The sequence below is a fragment of the Ixodes scapularis genome, unplaced genomic scaffold, assembly GCF_016920785.2.
Source record: "Ixodes scapularis isolate PalLabHiFi unplaced genomic scaffold, ASM1692078v2 PGA_scaffold5__190_contigs__length_132052651, whole genome shotgun sequence".
In the NCBI taxonomy this organism is placed as follows: Eukaryota; Metazoa; Arthropoda; class Arachnida; order Ixodida; family Ixodidae; genus Ixodes; species Ixodes scapularis.
The window spans coordinates 75,618,467-75,641,151 of record NW_024609880.1 but is presented as its reverse complement, the minus strand read 5'-3'; the positions used below and the strand labels follow the sequence as shown (position 1 = coordinate 75,641,151).

General features: G+C 46.7%; 1 protein-coding gene across 9 annotated transcripts in view; it reads right to left on the bottom strand.

Moving 5' to 3' along the window:
• The window catches only part of LOC8036906 (disks large 1 tumor suppressor protein), a 645,442-nt gene that overhangs the window by 251,903 nt on the left and 370,854 nt on the right, over positions 1–22,685 (bottom strand). For 4 of the 9 annotated variants that reach the window (XM_042293831.1, XM_042293829.1, XM_042293830.1 and 1 more), the window contains exon 6: positions 9,284–9,346. The exons of the other annotated variants lie outside the window; for them this stretch is intronic. In XM_042293831.1, the coding sequence (XP_042149765.1) occupies positions 9,284–9,346 (63 nt within the window). The remainder of the gene's footprint in view (positions 1–9,283; positions 9,347–22,685) is intronic. 9 annotated transcript variants of the gene reach the window in all.

Genomic DNA, 22,685 nt, shown 5'->3' with positions numbered 1-22,685 from the left:
ATCGTCACGGTAAGCGCTGGTTGCGCGAGGACTCGTCACTCGGCAGCAGTCGCCACACACAGACGTACCAGGGTTCTGGTCGTCAGCCCCACGTTGGGCGCCAAATTGTGGTTCTCCTTAGGGCCACTGCCTTTGGGAGTACCACGTTCGCGGCGAGACGCTCTACCGCGAAGCGGGTTCGTACTCGCGTGGCATGCTGCTCGTTGAGCGCAAACAGACACCAGTCACGTTGGTAACGGTGATAAACTGTTTATTTACAATGAAACAAATAACAACAACACAGCGGCTATAAGCTGGTGAACGCCGTCGGTGTGGAGATCGCCCACGGCCGAACGGTCGTTCACAAAGGTACAAAGTACGGGGTAAACGCTCACCGGTGCGCCGGAAGGGTCCCCGTTGTCGCCGCCGCCGAATCCCAGGAAGAAGAGGGAAGCGAGACTCCTGTCCGCTGGTTTTAAGATAACGGCGGGGGCGAAGTGGCCAATCAAGGAGCGACACGTCGATCTCCTTTGTGCGGGGGTCCGTTACGGAAATCGCCCCAAGGGGGGAGAGGAGGAAGCCACTCACAGTGGTAAGCGGCGCCACCTCTCGCTACGTCGGCGCGGCCGCCAAGGCGCGCCAAAACGCTGACGCGACAGAATGTTGAGGGATCACAATCCCCACATTCTGTCAACGAGCTTATTCGTATGTACTTACTAATTTTCGCATAGCTGTAACGTATTGTTATTTACCACCTTGTTTATTTACACTTGTAGCGCGTATCCTTCAATCTGATCAGCGCGTTGAATAGTGGCAGTACATGATCTCGGCGATCAGCTGATTGTCGACACCTCTGCCGTTTGCATTAGTTTGCGGCGCTTTTAAGTAATAAAACAGCGAAAATTCAATTTCTTTCGTTTTCTGAGTTTTGAGACAATCTTCAGTGAATTTTCCTTATCTCGCGAGTAGAATCTTGGCTTCAGAAAACTGTATCGTTCCATAACTAACTTTTTTGGTGATCGCATTTTATATACTTTGCTTTATATCTTTCATTCGTTTCCCGAGAACGAGATACTGTTGTTTCCGAGTTGTGCTCTGTGATGGTGTTTTCCCTTTACTTTTGTCGTTTGTTGTCATTGTGACGATCGTTGAGACTATATACCGGAAGACGTTTTCAATAAAATTCAGTTGAAACTTGCGCCTTGTTGTGTCCTCCGTAACTTTTTTTCGCGATTTTTTAGGAATATTTTGCTTCATATCTTTCATTCGTGGCGACGACAAATCGTAACGACTACTATGTTAGATTCGGTCATTGCTGTATCGGGGCAGGCTGGGGCAGGTGATGCGAAGAGACGACCGTTCTTATCGGCACGATGTGATGGATTAGTGGGAATTTTTTTTTTTTTTTTTTCTGAACTCGACAGTGTGAAACTGAAGTCCGTTTGAGGCTGCAGGGGATGTTCAACGACGGTACAGTGCAGTTCTGTCACCTTGCTGATAGCAACGAGTACCGTCGATGCGAGGTCTCGTGACCTGACCTCTCGACGACTTCTATTCGACGATTTCCGGGCATTTTCGCAGCTGCCGTGGCGAGTTCGTCACTGTTTTGAACTTCATCGGTCTCAGGCTTGACTTAGTTTTAGTAGTCATCTTACCTGCCTACTTATATCCATGATGTTTTGTCTTCAGCGATGTAGTGAGTAGAGTGTCTTTCTCGCGTTCGATGAGTTTAGGGGCCCCCGATGGCTCCTTCGTCTCAAAATGTGAGCACGAAAACTACTACCACTGTCAAAATATCCTGTTATCAACCGATATTAAACACACAATCACAGATGTAAAGAGCATTCGTGTTTATTTGAAGCTTTGACTTCTGTTATTGCAAGTTAAACGAAAAAATGATTGAATTTGGAGACCTTTAATTTGTTACTCACCGAAGAAATACAGCCAAAAGCAGACGCCGACGACAACTACTACGGCAGTTTATCTTTTTTTTTTTTTTTTTTTTTTTTTTTACATCATGTGATTCCTCTCCGCCAATCGGATTCGTCGCTCTGAGCGTTCCCTAGTTTGCTCTGTTTGTCCCTAGATTCCCTACGCAAATCCAGCGTTTAGCTAGGGGCGCGTCTGTAAAGCCGGCTTAACGTTGGTGCAACCGGAATTTAAACCCGTGCTTACCTAAGCTCGGTTTAGGGCGCTAAGCCGGCTTAGGAAAGCGCCGCTTTGGGTTAAGATAAGCGACGTTGGTGCAACCGGCCCTAAGTGTGCAATCTTATTGGGTGCAAAGCAACGATGGCATGTTCAGAAGTCGCCTCGCCTTGCGTCCCTTAAACTGTCAGCGACTTTAATTGTCTTGAATAGTCTACGAGCCCATATTGGAACCAGTCTACCAAAATTTCACCGACTCGCGTGTAGTAGTAATAGTGAATGTCGTATTTCTTGTTTCGTATATGTGCTTCGCTTATACCAGTCTTTTGCTTTCAGACGTTTTACCGGTTTGCTTTCTCTACTTGTACCTTTTGTCTCGTTACGTATTCGAAACAGCGCGGATCGGGCAGGCAAGCCAAATAACCCTTTCCATCCATACACCGTAACGGGAAAGCCTCACAAATCCGTTAAATGGCGCGAGCCACAAAAATAAAAATACGGATAAACTGTAAACACGTAATCTCCCAGTTACAGCGTACATCTCTCCATCCTCCATCGCATCCAACGTACCTCGCATGAACTTAAAAAATAAACCGACACTTCAACCTTTGACGAGAGATGGCAGGATCCGCCAACCATGTTCCGATTCCGTCTCATTCCATCTCCGCAAAAGCAATCGAGGTCCACAAACAGACAAGGAGAGATACGACTGCAACAGCCGGAATAAGTCGCCGAAGCCGATCAGAAACGTCAACACAAAGGACATCAACGCAGACCGAAACAACAATAGATAACACCATCCTTCCCCGAGATGTCGAGCAAACGGAACATTCCAACCGCATCAAACGGGACGACACAAGAATGAACCGCAATATTAAAACTAGAGAAGAAAAAGTGAGAAAGAAACGGGTGGCGTCAGCCCTTTCCTTGGCAACGATTTGTTTGACTCGGTCCTCGACGCGTCCGCTTTCATTCCGGAGTGCCGCCGTCGTGAACCTTCCGGCCGCCGGCGTACATACTCCGATCCACTTCACGACGGACTGCAGACGACGCCCCGAACCATCGGAACCAATCCAATGCCGCGTGAGAGTCACGTGATCTTCGAGAGGAGCGCAGTCGATGCCAGGGACGCGGAGTCAGGCGGTGTACGTTCCCGGCGCTGGATTGCCTCGGATGGGCGCAGAGTATAGCTTCCGCTGCGGTCCGCCGCAAGGTGACACGGAGTAAAGAGCCAAGATTGGCGGAGACGGGGGAGCGAGAACCACTTTCTGAGCACCCGGCGCGGCTCATCAACACGGCGCCTGTCAAGAGCACTTGTCGGCACCTCTGTCTCGTCGCTCGCAAGGCAGAATGAACTTTCGCTCTCTCTCTCTTTCTCCAGAGCATCACTCACCGTCTTTACATTTTTTTTTTCCTATTTTGTTCCTGACTTTCTTTTTTTTTTTTTTTTTAGTATCCTCTTTACATTTTTTTTTTTTTTTTTGATCGATAAACTATTTAGCTAGCTTAGCTCGCGCGCGAGCTGCTGATTTTGTCCGCAAGCCGCGCTGACGCGCCGGAAGAAAACAAGATCAAAACTAAGCTTTGATCACATAAACAGGAAGAACGAGACAAGGAAAAACAATATGCTGACACGCACCCCCCCCCCCCCCCCTTTTTTTTCAACCTCGTTTTAATACCATTTCGTTTGTATTTCCTTCTCTCCTTTCTTTTTTTACTCACATCCCGAAGAAGCACTTAGGAAGGAAAATATTTGAACCCTTTCGTGCGTGCGAGGCGGCAAAGCGAACTTTAATTACGCAGATGAGCAGCAGCCGCCTGGTGCCCGAGCGAAAAAAAGAAAAACGGAAGAAAGTAGTTACGCCCCACGAAAGCTGAGTCGGCCCTGTCTGGGAGGAAAGCGAGGACATTCTGTTGTCTCAGCGAAGTGATCGGTCTAGGCACCACGTAATACGACCTTTCTCGATGGCTGCGAACTTTGCTTCGCACAATTACGGGGCATGACCTGGTGCTTAAGAACCGACACGAACCACGTAAGAAAAAAAAAAAAAAAACAGGAAATAAGAAATACACATACAAGTGCGTTGCGAGAAATGAGAAATATTACAGTCGAGCCCGATTATGTTGAACCCGGATATTTCGAAATATTTTCAATTTTGAACAGTGAATACGTCCCGAACCGCGCGCCGCACCCCTGGTAAGAAGGCTTTCCCCGAACACTTCCGTCGCCGCGCACTTTGCACGCAATGAGGATAAACAAACCCTGGGCACGCAATGAGGATAAACAAACCCAAGCCCATTAAAAAAAAAAAAAAAAAAAAAAAAGCAGGAATTAAAAGTGTGCAGGCGAGCTGATTAGGAAACATCAAAATCTAAATCTAAATCTAGACCCTAAGACCAGAACCCGAATCTTAATTTTTAGAATTTAAAGAAGAAAAAAAAAGTGGAATCTTTGGCTATGCTCCGTTTCACGATAATTTTACGAACTAAAGGCTGCGGTCCTCGCGACCCAATAAGAGCGTCGGAGGCCTCGTTACCGCCACAGCAATAGCGCCGTACGCGACAAAAATGTAGTTCTAGGCTTCTTTTTGTCCTAACGGCAATTTCACTTGCGCGACTGCATCTCTAGCGACATTACGCTTCACGACACGGAAGAAAGACGAAGATATGTTACTTTTCAATGATACTTAATTGGATCAAGGCTCTTCCGAGAACAACGTAGCTTTCGAACGATGTTTGAGCAGCGATCGCAGCCGTGTAGTTGAGGACTTCCGCTCAAAACGTCGTCCTGGCATTAGCACCCACCGCAGAATCGCTGGTAAATTGAGCGTATGGTTGTTTCATGAACTTTTTCAGAAAAGAACGCTACTCTGGTGGACGGCAATGTTGCGGCGGTGGACGTTCATTCGAAGTTCTCTGGCCTCGCAGCAGAAGACTCTTTGCCAGCAGACGACAGCCTCCGGGTCTCGCATTTGGCGCAGAGACAAAGACGCTCCCGTGACGCGGCATCACGTGCCTGGCTCCGTACGCTCTTATTGGGTCGCGGGGGCCGTAGCCTCCCCAGTTTGCCAAGTTATCGTGAAACGGGAGTATGGATGAGTGTGTCGACAAAGATCGTGCTATCGCGCTCTGAACGCCTTGTTTCTCATTGCTCACCTATTCCGGTCAACGTTTTTGTTTTGCGTTTTTTTTTTTGCCTAATTTTACAGAAGTTTTTTTTTTTTTTTTGTTTTTTCGTTGCTGGTTTAATTCTTTTACGGATGAAGCAATTTCTTTTTTTCTTTTTTTTGTTTACGCGTTTCGCGTTTTTAGTTTTTGACTATTTTTTTATTACTTTCTTGTTTTGCTGCCCGCACTGCTGAGGTCGCAGCCACGCGCGCGCGAGTGGTGGTGCCAGCGGTTTTCGTCAATTAGAGTTCCTGTACAGGCTCCCTACGGGTGCCAGAGTTGCGCGTTCATCCCCGTAGCACCGGCTTTCCTGCACATGGCATTCGGAGTCTGCTCCTCACGTGACTGACTTCAACGAACAGCGGCGCCGCGCATTCGAGGCGCGCGGCGGCGCGCTCAAAAGCAGGGGAACGTACGACGGTTCTTGAATGCTCTATTAGGTAAGTTCCCGTTGGTCGACTATTTTACATTCCCCTCTAACTTCGATATAGCCTGATTCGACTGCAGCAGCTACCGCTCACGCCGAATTCGGAAACACAACCAAAGCGAGGTGATGCCGTTAGCAAACAATAGTCCTCAGACTGAAACAGTCACGCAGCAAGCACGCCGCAAGCAAGCACCAGCTGCACCCCTTTTCCGGGAGAAACTTGCCTTCTGCCGCGCCGACAAATCCGCGCGGCATGCACCATAGGAACATGCACCCAGCGAGGCTCAAAAACCCTTACGCAGCCTGCGTGAAAAAAAAAAGAAAAAAAGGGAAAGAAAAAGCAACAATGATAATGGGGAGTGGAACGTGCCACCGACAAGCGAGGCACGCGAAGCTTTTTATTTATATTTTTATGTGTGTTCTAGTTTCCGTCCAGCGACGCGAGATAAAAGTCGGGAGGCAGACACTTCTTCCCTCGGCGGATTTAAACGGTCCCCAACGCGGGCGGGTAATTGCGCGCCAGCGGACGACGCGTTGCGGCCGCACTTGGTTTCGCTTGACGGTGGATCACAGCGGACGCTATGCGGGCCATTTCAGCCAAACCAGCGCCGCGAACAAGTCACGCGATTACGCGCGTCGCTGGGCCCGCGCCCCTCCTCAAGGTCACGTGACACTCGCACGTCCCCGGATTGGCTGGAACGGCTCGTTAGCGTTCACCGCGACCCGTGGTATAAGGTGAAACGGAGGATAGAACCCCCGTGTCGCGCGCGGGAAGGAAGCAGCCAGAGCGCTGTGCGCACGACGCTGTGGCAGCGTTTCCGCGCGAGCCGTCAGCGCCTTCATTGTGGCTGGGACACCGGCCGGAAGCGAGATATTCGGACGCCACGCCCGTCGTCGGGGGCCAGGAAGCGCCCGGATACACGAGCCGGCCGCTAACTGCGTCCAAAGCCAACGTAACCGTCAACGAGCGGTGGCCTTAATGCTGAGCTAGAGCTAGATGAAAAAAGGCGGTTTCTGTTCGTGCAAACCATCGTTAAAACATTATTTACGGGTCCTATGTTTCGGCATACGGCCCGTTTGCGAGAAACTAGAGCTCCTCAACTTGGGCTGGGAGCTTCCTTCCGGTGTGACCGGGATAGGGAATTGTTAACCCAACTAGTGACACCTATGCGGAGGGGCAGTCACTTTCTGATAGACAAGAGCCGTTATTGATGAACGGGCGGCGGCAAACTGGCGAAACCGTAATCTACGGCTTTGTCGAGAAGGTGACAGATATGGGACAAAAAAGTTTGGAACTTATCCAATAGTGTCATCGAGTTATATATCTGGAACTGGAGACTGCGTTCGCAGAAAGTAGGCACTAGGCACTAGTCTGGGGGGATCGGTGGCCGAGTGGTCTAGCGCACACCAGCTTGGAGCACGTGGAGCGAAAGCTCGCGCTGCAGAACCCAGGGATCCTGGGTTCGAGCCCCACCCCTGCCCGTTTCGATCTGGATGAGCATCGTACCGGCGCGCGGTCGAGTACCACTACTGCGTGACGCACGTTAAAGACCCCAGGCTAGCGGCTGTACCGCACTGGCTAAATTTCTCATCTACAGCTGGGAGACTCGTCGCCCCTGTGAGGCAGACCAAGTTCTAGGCTGTATAAACACACACACAACCCGATCTTTTTTTTAGGCACTAGTCTAACTTAGCAAATAGTCCTTTTTTTTTTTCCATTGTTTTATGTGTTAGCGTTTGATCTTAAAGAAGCATAAAAAAAGTAAGAAAAAGAACTTATCCGAGGTGTGGCTACAGTACCTCTAAGATTAGAAACCAGCAGTGCTTGATGTTCCACGTTTTCCGTGTAGTCGTCGCCATCTTGAATCGTGGAACTTGCGGTATGGGGAAAACATTGCTCTCCACTCGCCACGCAACTCGGATGTGCACACGTTTTTATGGCGACTGTATATATCTATATATATATATTACTTGTTCTAGGTTGTAACGTCTTCCTCTTTTTTTTTTCTCGTGCCCCCTACCGAATACGTGAACAACGTGGCCGGAGTCAAGGGTAAATGTCTATAGGGCATTGGGCACGACTGATACATCAGCATTACGTTGGACATGGAGCACTCACATTGACATTACTAGGGAGAATAATGTATCCCCTATGTTTGATCGTCCGTTTAAAGTCAAAGAATACATGTTTAAATACGACTTATTTAAGAACTCAAATGTTGTTAAAACAGGAAGGGATTAGAACTCTTTACCCTTCGAAATCGTAAACACTACAAGCAATTATATTTTTCTTTCAATTATCTTTAATTTTTAAATTTTTTCTGCGATCTTAAAGTCTGCCTTTTTTGGTGGTTTGCACATATATGCATGTAGTTATTGTTCTGTTTCGATTTGCCCAATACCTTCCACTGTAATGTTTCTTTTGCCCTGCTTTAATGCCACTGGCGCTGCAGGTATGAAATAAATAAATAAATAGATAAATAAATAAATAAAAACTAATAGAATGAGAGTCCCAACCGAATGCTGAACCAGCAGTAATGTTCAATTTGTGTCCCGCGTTGGCATTCTTTATGTGACGCCGAAAGTTCAGCACAGCGGTTTTGATATCTCCATGATTCAACGCACAAAGCTGCATTGAGTGGAGCGTTGTTTATTGTGGGTGGAGACTATAACTTACAAACCACAAAGAATAGTGCCATCGAAGTCGCAAGGTCTCATCTTCCATTCCAGCCAAACCAGCGCCGCGAACAAGTCACGCGACTACGCGCGTCGCTGGGCCCGCGCCCCTCCTCAAGGTCACCTGACACTCGCACGTCCCCGGATTGGCTGGAACGGCTCATCAAACTTAGATTAGCACATCATGATGTGTTTCGATTTCGAAAAATAAAGCAAGACCTCGATATCTACATTTGCTTTCCTGGTTCACTTTCAGTTTTAATTGAAGCTACGCTTTTCTTAAGAAATAAAATATCAAATATTAAAAAAAAAAAAAAACTAAATAGACTTAGTTTAAAAAGAATCTGCTGGCACGCACACTGGCAAGGCCCAAATAACTTTCGACCCCTTTTGTGGTGCGAAGAGGTCTCTTCACAGAACCCACACGGACCTCTTTTGAGGAAAACAACTCGTATATAAACTTTCATCGATGGCGGTAGTTCATCGTCCCAGTAGGGCTTACCCTCAGTGGTGCGGCAGCCAGTACATAAACAACCTCCTCGGTGATACGTTGGTTGCTGAATGGTACCACGCAAAAAACGTTCACCACCTCCACAACCCACACCAAAGCGCACGACAAACACGCATGCTACATAAAGAAGGTGGCACGAGCACAGGACGACAGCGCTACGACACGACACGGACGGCAGCAGGCTACGCAGACAATTTGGGATGCATCAGACATAAAACAACAAGACACAAGACACACGTCGGGCGACGCGCGGATTCCTGGCGGGCCGACGACACCAAGAGGACTGCAGGCACGTAACACACGAACAGAGAAAGAAAGGGAGAAAAAGAGACAGAGAGAGAGCGAGCGGGGCGCCACACCGTGGCGATGGAACACACCTCGAAGTATTCGAGCTTCTTGGCTAGCAGTACCGAGTCCAGAGGAATTCCACGACGACTTCCCTGTGTGAAAAAGATTAGTCGGGTTATGCGGGAATCACAGGAGCACAGAAAAAAGAAAAAAAAAATTGGGGGCAGACACTGATTTGCGCAGTTATTCGAGTTATTCGGTTAATGAGAAAAGGGCTGTTCCAGGCGAAAATGGTGTCGAAAGACCATGGTTAGAGAGTTAGCAGAGGAGAAAATACCCAACAAAACGGAACAACAGCAACATCAACAAATACATCCAAGGCTCTAAAAAGAAAAAAAAAAAAAAAAGAAAGAAAATGGTATGTCCATTGTCATCACGAAGGATCCAGATTGAGCAGTCACCTGTTCCAGAAATCGCACGTCGTCCTTGGCATCTTAACTAAAAATCGAATTGAAGTAACCCACTCCGCAACAATTCCATTGCATTTCAAACAATACGGCTTTTGTCTTTATGCAAGATACACAAATTAGAGAGAAAAAAAAAAACGAAAAAAAGTTTTAACGTAAGAGGGTGTTGAACAAGCAATTCTCCTTAAAGGGTAACTGCAAAGGAAAAAAAAAGTGTATTTTTAAACAGCTTAATTGGGACAAGCATGTCACAAAACATTTTTTTCAACAAAAACATTTGACAGCATTTTTTTTATTGCGCGGGGCATGATTTTAGTTTGCGGCTATTTCGTCCGTTTGAAATCGCGCGCCACAAAGTTGGTATTACACGTCACGGAGTGACTTATAACAGGCACTCCGCGAGCGTCGAAAGAGCGGGAGTTTCAAATGTGGAGAGGTTGTGACTCCGACTAAATTACGTCACGCTGCGTAAATATTGCTAAAAAAAAAAACTTGTTTTCTCGCGGAAGATTTGTTTTGTGACATGCTTGTCCCGATTAGGCTGTTTAAACAAAAAATGCTTTTTCTTTGCAGTTACCCTTTAATATTTTTCAATCTGTTTAGTAAAAAAAAAACTAATGCAATTCGACAAAAAAAAAAAAAAAAAAACGCAGCACTAAAGTATCACACTGATTCCTTGATGCTACAAGTCTCACGGGAAACTAACTATCACGTAAGAAATATCCAAGAAACGTCAAGGAGTTTAAAAGTACACATTTGACAGGGATTTGTATCGTTGGGAGTAATTAATTATTAAAAAATTTGAACACCAACCAAGCCCTTCTATAGGGACCCCTATAGACCATTCCATTTAGCACTCTCTGGGCAGCACCATTTTTTTCGACAGCAGCGCCCTCTCCATACATCCGGGAAATTCAGCGGGTTCGGCGGGGTAAAACGAGAGAGAGGGCACGCGCCCGACTCCGCTAGCAGACGACAAACCGGGAGGTTGCCGCAAGTAACACCTTTTGGCGGGCTAGTTGGTTCATGATTTGTAGAAATTCTCCATCTTTGGGCTGTGCCGGCGGGCTGTACCGCACATTGAACTCTCGCTCGTGGCTGCCGTTGTGAAGTGGATATGGCTACTCCAAAATCAGCCTATAGCTCTCTGTTGTTCCATTTCGGTAAATGATCAACTAGCATATCTTCTTTCCGTTACTTAAATAGCAGTTGAGTCAGCCGGCAGTACTACCCTTAACTACTGCTTGTATTGCGGCAGGAGAGCACGTTTTTATTTATTATTTCAGACTTCCACTCATGGTCGCTAAAGGCCTACACCAGTACGAACTTTGTATAGGAAGAAGGGTACAGCAACCGGATTTGCTTTTCACCGGAGAGACCGGCCAATCTGACAGTTTTCCCTATTTTCTTTTATTTGCATGTAGGAAACAGCGCAATAGGACCTTGTTAGTCTTTTTATCTAGCATGGTATTACACGGTAACTGGCATACCAAATCTGCGCGCCTGCACTTGAAATTTCCAAAATGACGCAATTTTAAACAGAGTTCGCACGCCAGCCGGATGCTTGGTACAGCCCACTCGGCGGAGCAGACGACGTAAGGGGTGAGACATGGAGGGCATTTTTTCTCTCTCTATTACCCTCTCTGCTATGAACCTAATGGAACGGTCTAAAGAAGGGCTTGGTTGGTGTTCATATTTTTTAGTGACGTCAAGGAGTTATGCGCTAATTAACACGCACCTTACTGGCTGCATTACGCTAAGAAAATGCTTTTGTACAGTGGTTCCTAACTACAAAATCTTCCCAAAATATAAACTTCCCCTATATTTTCTAAAAAAAAAAAAAAAACTTTCTGCTTTTGAAAAAAAAATTGTTTACTAGATATTTTACACTTTTAGGTCTCTAAACTCATCAAACACAAAGTTTGGGCCGAAGTTGACGGAGCGCACCGATTGGCCCAACACAACGACGACTTCGCGTTTTTTTCGCCGACGTCCAATCGGGGCACTTTGCGAACTTTCGGCTCCAACTTTGTGTTTGACGAGTTTAGTGCCCCTAGTTATAACATTCGCTGTCTCCGTCATTTCCCAAAATTCGCCCTACACTCGGGGAGTGCGGTATATATATATATATATATATATATATATATATATATATATATATATATATATATATATATATATATATAACGCAACCCTAAAAATGAAAGTAAAAGAAAAATCCATGTAGCTTTGAAAAAGCGACAGAGAGAGAGAAGGAGAGAGAAAGGGGAGGGGGGAGCCGACACCTCTACGTAGCACGGGTAGCTCACGCGTGCACCTTGCCAATATCAACTTCCGCTCCACCAGGTAAGCTACAAAGGCAGCAGGCGGCAACGACCGCCTTCCCCAAACGTCCGCCTCTTCGCGACGCGCAACAAAGGTACACAGATACGAGCAAAACGGGGGACCAGTCTTTCGACAGCGGCCCGCATGAATATACATTCGTGTGTGTAGGGACAAGCCAAGAACCATAGGGAAAGATGGGGAATAAAGTAAAACAGAAAAGAGCAAAAAAAAAAAAAAAAAAAAAGAAGAGAAGAAAAACGGCGAATACGAGAAGAGAGTGCCGAAAAACTGGCTTCCTCGGAATGATGCCCTCTGAGAAAGAGTGGGTCCTTTTTCGTAGCGGAAATGGAGGAGAGTTTTCCCTATATTTTTCTTTTCGGGAGCCTAAGCGGAAGCGATTGTCGCGACGTTACCAATAGGCGGGATCGCCTCGGGGAAAAGAAGCAAAAGAAATACGTAAGACGAAAAAAAAAAAAAAACGGGGGAAAAAAAGGGTAGATTGAAAGGAAACACACATTGTAAACGTATAAAAACAACGATGTGGAAGAAACAAGACAGAAGAGGAAAAAAAAAAGGGGGGGGGGGGGGGCTCAAAGCTTGTTGGCGGAAGTAAGTACTGCTTGCTACGTGTCTACAATATTACTCTCGGTAAAGTGATTCGAGAACGTATGCTACGTGAAGGAGCCAGAAAAAAAAACATAAAAAAAGGAAGGAACAACGTTTTCTTGGAGGAAGCGAGACAGGAGAGGGAAGCGTGATAGAGATATGGTAATGGAAAGAGGTGCGAAACGGTCCAAGTCAATGCTGTGTATACTTCATAGATAAGGCGACATGAGCAGCCTGTACTCCTAATTCAGAGACTAGCTAAAGTAACAGAGGCGTACGATAAACGGCGTGTGATTGTAAGAGGAAAGACCCCCGAAAGTCAACGCGGAACAAAAAGGGAGCAAAAACGAACAGGTTGATCGGAAAGAGAGCTAGATTGGGCACGACAGGTCTCTGAAGGAAATAGTTCCACACCATCGTGAGGCACAGCCGCGGGACTACGTAAGATAGCACCTCGTATGTTCACAACGGAAACCATGATAGAGATACGGAAGGTACAAAAAAGAGGGAAAGAAGGCAAACGAGGACTCCCTTCCCATACAAGAACAGTTCGAGCAAGACGGTCGGCCGCTACGCGAAGGACGACCTGGTATCCTCAAGGTGAATTGCGAGAGTACAGGCCGTGTCGTCATCACTGGAAATGAAAGCTATCAAGAGGACTTTGTAGTGCTTCTTGGTAGGGAGCGGTGTCTCTGAAGATATGCAAGGCGTAGGCATTTGAGCAGTCAAAGTCACGGTATCACAACCTTAGAGGGCGCAGGTACGCATGGAGGGATGCGCGCATGGCTGAGCACTTAGAATAGGGTGGCAGCTTGCGCCACCTTTGCCAGTGCTTTGAATTGAGACAGTTAACCCCAATCTAATATAGAAAATATTAACTTTAAGCCTTCTTAGAATAATACTCCTAAAAAGTACGATCCGTATAACGGAAGCGCCTCCTTGTAACCAAGTGCGCGCACCTTTCGCTCCCCGGATCGACAGAAGAGAGATTGGAAAATATCGCAAACCTAAACACCATGTCCGGAATTTAATGCGGGAACGCAAAATATCGCTCCAGTTTCCAGTTTGAAAAGCCGAGACCGAGAGTTGACATTTAAATAAACTGACCTTTCCAAAATACCGAGAAGTCAGAAAACTTTAGCAAATTTTAACCAGGGATATGCACTGGAAAATCTCTATTCCATTTTATGGTGAAAGAATGTCGGGACTTGAGACAAAAGAACGGACCTTACGTCCGGGCACGTCGACGAGCGGAGGCGTGTAAGCTTCGGCATTCCGTGATTATATCGAGACGACATTCTACAAGCACATTCGTGATATCGCATTTTAATGCGGTGAAACTTCCGTGACAACGTAACTTTATGTTGTGACAACTTTTCTGGCAACGTAACTCTATCTTGCGACAATTTTAGTGCCAACGTAACATTATGTCGGACCAACTTTTGTGATTACATAAAGTGTTCTCACGATATAACGATAGTTATGAGAACAAGTTCTCAGAACTTTCCACTGCCGGATGACAATAAGGATGAAATATCTCGCGTGTTGCAGCGGCACGTTTTTCGTTGAAATCGGTTAGTGCGTAAATGCTGGACCTCGTACAGCAAATAGGCCACGGTTCAGATGTTTCGCGTTGTTCTCGATCGTAATATAGTTCCAAAATTAGTGGCAAAAAGACGACAGCACGTACACAGTATACCGCTTATCTCTTCGTCTCCGTGTGTCTCTGCCCATGAATGCAATACACGCGTCATACGCTAAGGACGGACTAAATATAATTCGAGAGCAACCACCCACTAACCACTGGAAAAAAAAAAAAAAAAACGCATGCGCTTCGTATATTTTTTTTTTCTTCCTCGCCGAGTAATTATATTTCCATTAACAATATCTTCGACAAAACGAAAACTTAAAAGAAAAATTAAACTGAATAAAAAAAAAGAAAACGCAAACCGATAATCTAAAATTATTAAAACCCCCCCCCCCCCCCCCAAAAAAAAAACAAAAAAAAACACACATTTGTTCTTTTTCCCTTTTCATAGATCCATGAAACAGAATGTCCGTCTCCGAGCGTGATATCCCGGTGGCAGTCCTCCAAACAAAATACATTAGATATAGAAAAAAAAAATGACCAGAAGGAGAAAAAAGAAATCTTGAATCGTCGTAATTGCAAATCAATGAGTGAGGGCGCGCCGACAGCGCTCGGCAAAGGGAAAGGCTGAGCACGTTAGAAAGGCCGGGTGGTTCCGGCACATCAACGTCCCATTATGAGCGGTGGAGGGCCAACCCCCCCCACCCCCCCCCCCCCTCTTCTCATCCAACCCTTCCCTAACCGTGAATCGATACCTTTCCGACAGGACGATAGAGTCCATTCCGCATAATGTCCCACCCGACGACATAGTTGCAACGATTATCCCCCGTGTGTGACACCGCAGTGCGAGCCTCGTTCATTGCGCACAGAAGGTCAACCAACTCTCAAGACAGAATAGCTTCCTGTAACACAAAGAGCTGCGAAAAACAGTTTCCCGAAGAAATTATATATATATATATATATCAGGTCGCAATTTTCACCGGGCGTGTTCTCTGTCGCAGGTACAGAAGAGCAGGACAAGTGCCTCTCACAAAGCTCTCTGTTCGCCGTGATTGGTGGTGTCCTCCTCTCCACTCGCCCCCCCTTTCAGCGTTCGCTCCGCTAAATTGGAAAAAAGTGAAGGGCTCGGTGGGAGGAGCTTTTCCAGCTATTTTTAACCTTCTCTCAGAAAGGAGGACAACGCCACGGACCGGGTGCCACGACACCCGACGACGCAGCGGCGCAGGAGGGTCAAGAGAGCCAGCCATGGGATTACGGGAGAAGAAGAATAAGAGATGGAACTGGAGTAAGGGCGTGGACGGAACCGGTTGTCTTGTGCAGAAAAAAGGCCCGCTGGATGAATTGAGCCTTACCACTGCAAAAGGCCACATAGTGAGCGTTAAGTCGTGAGCGTTAAGAGGGACTCCAGTCTGGAACTGCTTCTTGAAGCAATAATCGATCGCCGATCGGAAAAACCTACCACTAAAATTAACTTTTTTTTTAATTAAAAAAAAAAAAGCTTCTACTTGTCGCCTCTTTTTCATTTTCAACCATAAAATATTCATTAATCTATCGAGAGCACCGAAACCTTCCTCGGGTACCTCACAATTAGACGGCAAAAGAAAGTCGATGTGCTTTTAAAGGTGGCCTCTATGTCGAGGCCACCTTTTGGTCTCGAGAAACAGCCATATGCGGAAATCAACTGCAACAAAGAAAGAAGGCTGGCCCCGACTGTACGTTCCTAACCGATGCGACAATAAGCGGCATTCGCCGTAAGCGGAGTGGAAGAAACTACACGCGCTGTTTAGAGCAGCACGCGCACTACTTGGGAAAAGAAAAATAAGCTATCAGAAAAAAAGAAGAAAAAAAAAAAGCATCGGTAAGATGACCGAGCACTATCTTGAAAAGGGAAGGTCGCCGAACCACCCGCGGCGGGTTGTTTGCTCTCCTCCATCGCCACAGACCATTTTCCGAGACTCACTTTTTTGTCACGGAGCAAAAAATCAAGAACCTCAAAAACCGTCCACCCATTTCGTGGGGACGCACACTTTACGTTCTTTTTCTTATAATTATTACTTTTTTCTTTGAGGGTAGAGCGCGGGTGCGGTACGACGTAAAGGGTCGTAAAAACGCAGAGGGATGACCGCGCTCTATTCCCAAATCGCATCAACGTTGTCGAGTTGAGCAAAAAGTGGTCCGTTAGAGGCCGCCCCCCGCCCCCCCCCCCCCCCCCATCTTCTTTCCCTTTCCAAAAGAAAACAAACGAAAGTGGGTGCTTGGACGCAATGTCGGACGCTCGTGTTTGTCTCTCTGTCTGTCTGTCTCTCTCTGTGTGCATGTGTGTGTGGGCACAGATCTAGAGAACCCGAGTTCTCGCATGGGACATACGTATCTGGCCTCCTACGTTCCGTTCCGGTGACACAAAAAAAAAAAAAATGTAAACGTGTGCGCGCGCCGGATGCGCCATGCATATTCGCAAGGCGGAGATTCCCCCTGCCGATTCAAATAACTGCGCACACAAGACGTTGCACCTGAGGCACTCGTCATTGCTTATCGAGGGAAAGTTCATTCGTCTCTGAAATTGCGGCCTTTAGACGCGATGTGACAAGACAATGACTTAGTTGTTTTAGGAAAAGTGGCCCTGAGTAAAGATTTAACCAGCTCCAAACAAAAAATTCATAAACACATTAACATTATTTATTCATTTATTTATTTTTGTTACGGGGATATTTCAATGATTTCTCTAAGTCCTAAATGTGTTATTTTAAATACCCCCATGGCCCGTGGCACTGCACAGGAAAGTGGACCACAATGCACAAGAACACATTTTTTTTTTTCTTCTAATAATACGAAACATCTAGTGCACTCCAAATGCAGCAGCTGGTAGTCGCCAACGCCGTCTTCGACAAATCTCACGTCTTTGAGCCGTGTTGCTACGGCAATGTTGCCATGACGACAATCGGGGAAAAAAAAAAAAAAGAAGAAAAGGCGGAGTTCTACAAAGCGTCGTTGGATCGAGCGCAGCCATAGCCGCGTCCGATCTAGACACGGCAGACGTGGCCCTCCAGCCTCCCGAGACTGCCGTCGGAAATATATTGCGAGCTCGACCCGTGACGTTTATTCGCTGCGAGTCAAAGCGCACCGGGCCTCTAGCTGCTGGAGCACATCGAAATGCAGATACGCGCGCCAATGATTGAATGCAATCGATCGCCTTCACCATAAAGTTCCCTTTCTTCATCTTATTTTTTTTTAAAGCATAACATGCTTTATATCTTCCAGAAGTGTGTCCGTGCGTAGTCCAGGGCACGTGACGTCATGTGTTACATAACCCCATAGCGTCCCGTGACGTTTAGTGCCTTTTTAAGCAAGTTTCGCCCACCGCTCCTTAAATACTGCATTCCCATTCTAGGCTTTAAAGGTGACTGCCATTTTTTTTTTTTTTGGTTTCATTTTTTTTTTTTTTTTTTTTTCGAGTATGTATGTACGTCTTACATATCCTGCCTCGCATACTTAGGCACGATGTTTGAAATTCAAGTTTACAGCCCTCCTCAATATACATTCGCATGAACTGCTGCATTACACGAGAAGGATGGGGGGGGGGGGGGGGGGGTGAAATGCAACACGGAATGCCATGTGCACTCTTATTTGCAGCTTTGTTAGGACAAAGTAGAATATAAAAACGACGAAGAAAACGTTGGTAGCACTAGAGAGACTTTTGGTATTGCGTATTCGAGCAAATGCAAGTGCCGTGCGTTTGCGTTAGCGATGCGTGCTCTAGGTTGCGCATCGGCGTCGTCGCCATGCGCCAATCTGAGACCGCAGTTAGAGCTTCGCGCACGCGCAGTGTGGGACACGCAACGCTCACGCAAACGAACAGTGCTTGCGTTCGCTCAAATACGCAATACTAAAACTCGCTATTGTCAGCAAATGCTAACGAACGGAAACAGGTTGTGAGCCACTCGGACAGAAACGACGGGTTTCTTGTTAACGAACTTTATCGGTCGCAGTGACTGAATGCCCTTAACGCTTCGATTCTCCAATGTGCATTGCAGCCGAGAAAATAACAAGACGAGAGTTTCCTTGAAAGTATGGGCTTACTTCACTAAAGTACGGCTTACTCCATTGTTTGCTTTGGTAACAACGGTCCTAAATAGAATAGCTCGTGCGTTTGACATTAAAATGTAAATTAATTACAAAACCCTCGCAAAATCTCGTAATAAGGAATAAAAAAAAAGTATAGCTCGTAAAAATATGCATAAAGAGTAAGTACATTTCCATAGAAGCGTAATAAGAAAGGCTTTCTAAGTGGACACAATTCCACTTCACGGCAGCATACATCCGTACAAAATTAACTAAGGCCTGTTCGTTTAGTAGGGCTTTACTACGCAGTGGAAGATGGCTTAGTACGAGACCAGACTGCATACGAGAACCGAGCGTTTGCTCCATTGACGTGATAACTCGCGGACGAATCTCGACTCGTAGCCCCCGAACCGTATAGTCAAACGCTAGTGTGTGAATGTATACGTTTAGATACCGAAATAATGCTGGATCGTCTGCGAGCATTTACTTTCGCGTGCCGACTCGGACTAAAGCGGGCAGTGAGAAGGAACATTTAAGGCTCTCCTTCGCTACACCGACTTAATGACCCGCGAGTGTAGCGTGCAGTCGCGATATACACGCGTATCTGGGCGCAACACAAGGACAACCGTTCAGCCGCCGCCACACCGGTGACAGGTGATGCAAAATACGATCTGCAATCAGTAGAGAGTTTTAGGGAACCGGTTTTGCACATCCGATCCGGTACGAACTGCGCATGTGCGAGTGTTCTGTGGTAGCGCATGCGCAGTTCGTATCCAAAGAACCCATCGTACCGTGTCGGATGTGCAAAAATGGTTCCCTAAAACTCCCTAATGTGTGGGGCGTGTTTCTTGAATGACGCCAGACTAGTTATAAAAAAACTGCCCACAGACATGTTCAAAGCATACCAATGTACGACGCAAGCATGCTTCAAACATGGCGTGCCTGCGGACAAATCCGCCATTATGTCTGCAGAAAAACACCGCGTCTTTAGTATGATGTGTGAGCAGTGTGACCACGGTTTAACGTTCGCGAAAAAAGTAATTTTTAGAACTTTTTCGACGCAATTCGATAGGATGTACGATGCGTTAACCATCACAGGGACGTCACGGGGAGACAGGATGAGCGTGGGGAGGGTGAACGCCTCGTATATGACAAGGCTGTAGGTGTCCGATTTTCTACGCCATCTAGTGGAGGCTAGCGAGGGGCGTGCACATATTGGACGCGAGTGTTGCTTCAACGTCCAGCTGAGTGCTGATGACATCGCACTCGTGTCCGCTACGTTACTCGCAATGGTGGCCTCCGCTAGGTGACGTAATCAATCCTGCCCCCGTGGCCTTGTCATATATGGGCTCACGTGACGCCCCGCGAGCGCGGGTAGGAAAAATTCGGTGGCGACGGCACGGTACGGCTACGCAAGTTCAACCTTCGCTTTGGTTTAAAAGCGTTCTGCATAAGAAACGAGATGGAACGTTTGTCTAGGGATTGTGTCGCAGTCACAGCTAGTGTCCGAGGCAAATCGGCAGGTCCGCTGAATCGTTCTGCTCTGGGCACCGCTTCCTGCTAAATAAATTGTAAATCTGACTTTTTTTTTCCACCTGAAGACGACATTACGCGGCGAAAGCTGAAACTTGTCTTTCCTCCTCCGCGACTCATGGGGATTTGCGGAGGAGGCAGGAGAGGCAACGCAAGTCCCCTTCCGGACGCTAATTGAACTTCTGGCTTTTGACGCTGCCTGAAGGTCTGCGCGTGGGCAGAACCCTCCTTGAAAAATGTGTATTAGGACGCTCATTCCGATTCCTTGTCACCCAATACAGAAGAGTTGGTAAAAGAAACAAGAAAGAAAGAAAGCGGTACTCACTTTGAACTGTTGAGCCACGTCCCGGGAAGAATGCAAGAAGGGGAAGAAAAGAGAGGTCAGCTTAGTGGAAAAGTCGCCCACACGGGTAACAACAGGCACAAGCGACAACGACCAATCGCGAGTGAGAACGCGAGTTCGGCTTTTCGCCACGCTTAGCCAGAGCGCGAGGTCAATACATAAAGTCGTTTAGGCCTCCTTTACATGCACCCGGGAAGACTATACACTTTGATGGACAGCATAAAACACTGCGAACCATCAGAGCCAATCCATGGCTCGGACGGTGTCACTTGCCCTTCCGATTGAGCGGAGCGACGTGGGAAAGGGCGCCGCCATCTTGAAATACCATCCCTTCCCATTATGGGCGAAAACATTCTTTTGCCGTCACCACGCCAATAGAAAATATTCATAAAATAAGCGTAACCGTCACCTATTCCCGTTCTGCCTCACCTATTCTTTTTTTTTTTTTTTTTTTTTTTTTTACTATTCGCAGGTTGAAATGTTTCATTCTTCTTTCGTACCCCATATCGGATACGTCTACCGGGTGGCTGGCTGGGGCTGAGACCTACACCGTGGGCTGAGAGTAAACGAAAATGGTGTATAGGCCACCATCCTAGGTGCTCTCAGGGCGGCGCCATTTTGTTACTTCCGGGCATTTTAACGAATTGGGAGAGTAAAAGAGAGAAAAAGAGGGCGGGCAGGCGCTCGATCCCGATAGCAGACGACAGAAGTTCGTATCTGTAGAACATTTATGGAGGCTCCAGAAGCAGCCCATTGTGCTCTGTTGTCTTATTTCAGTAAACCAACAGCTAGCCTACCTTCGTTCGGTCATTTCACTAGCAATGGGGTACACAGGTAAGTACTACACTCAACCGCTGCGTCTATTCCGTCAGCAGAAAGTACAACCCTGATTGCACAGTTCCGAGATCGAAAACACCTTCCTCGGTTTTGATGCAACACCATGCAAGCGCAATCCTATTTTTCCTTACTCCGGGGTCAGAAACGTTAAAACCGTATTTCCTTACGCGTCCCCCAGCCATATGTGATCGAACTTTGTTAGCCAAGGAAGTGCCGTCACGTCCAGGTTAGCTGCTCTACTTTTATATTTTTGCGAATTAATAATACACAACGTTCTACAAACCTCTTACTCGCGCCGTTGGGTTCTCGGTGCTGCATTCAAGTGCGCACTCATTAGTAGCTTTCCAAGTATCATCTACACGTAAACATTACAAAAGAGTTATTTTGGCTATAAATAGACCACTCCACACATCCGCGATAATGTATAAGCCCCATAAGGTTTACTTATCCGAGGCTAGCACAGAGTAAACTATCTGCGAATTGGCTGTTCGTTAAAAAGTTTAAACACGTCTTTGCAACCCGTAAGGTGAAACACAGCGACAGTATGAGGTGTGACCTGGGAGCCGCTAAGAAGTCATTTCGGAGCATATGAACTGAATGAACGATAAAGGTGCGAGCGCGCACCAACGAGTCCGCACAGGCGTTTCGTATTCAACCGAGTACCAATCCGGGCGAACATTCCATAGCGTTTTAAAACCAACGAGGGTGTATTAAGTAGAGCAGGCACGTAGCCAGGGGGGTGGCCCATGGGGCCCGAAATCTTCCATTTTGCTGGGACCTCCTCTCCCCCCTCCCCCTCATACAGCATTTTGTCATGGGCGGGCCCCCCCACCGAAACAAAATCCTGGCTACGTGCCTGAAGTAGAGAGCATTTCAGCTGTTCGCGTAAGAGGGTTCCCGCACATCATTTCGGTACAAATGGTCACACGTGCTAAACGAAGAGCGCCGAATAAACAGGGACATGGAAATAGGAAAAACTGCACTGTGAAGTGAAGGTTTATTGAAACAAACACGCACTGCTAATACCATCTTTCTGGCAATTCGTTTAGAAAATAAAACTATCTCTCAGGTGGATTCCCGGGTGACGGGGCACTAACGAACTGGCTCTTCCCTGGGCCCTCGTTTTCTGATACAGAACGCATCGTAAAGTTCTAAGGCAGTTTTTTTTTATCTGCGTATCTCCCAAGAATTGTTGTTTCTGGTAATTCCGGGTCACATGGGCCCCTATCCCAGCGCATCGCCAGGTTGCCCGCCGGGGACTGTTTTACTGACCATGCATGTTATCTTGTTATCAGCGGCCCGTGGAATGCTTCGACGGAGTGCCGAAAATGACCCGCGTCGATATATATATATATATAAATAATATTTTAAAAAAATGCACACTTGTTTTACAGTTGGTAAACAGGTTTTCCTTTTTTTTTTCGTGTGCGCTTCTTTTTATCTAAACTTTCCATACATAGTTCCTAAAGGCCTAAATCAGTAGGAAAACTATTTTCCATAAAGCTACTGTAACCGCGTTCTCTCTACGCCAGAGATGACAGACCAACCACACTGTTTACAGGGTTGTATTCACTTTTATTTTATTTTTTTTATTTGCAGGGCAGGTGATAGCAGGACTGTGCCCGGTTAATCTCTTTATCGGGTACAACGTTTTACATTAAGCTCCAACATCTAAATCCACGCATTTTCACCCATATTACCAAAATGACAGGAAGTTCAAACCGTGTTTGCAC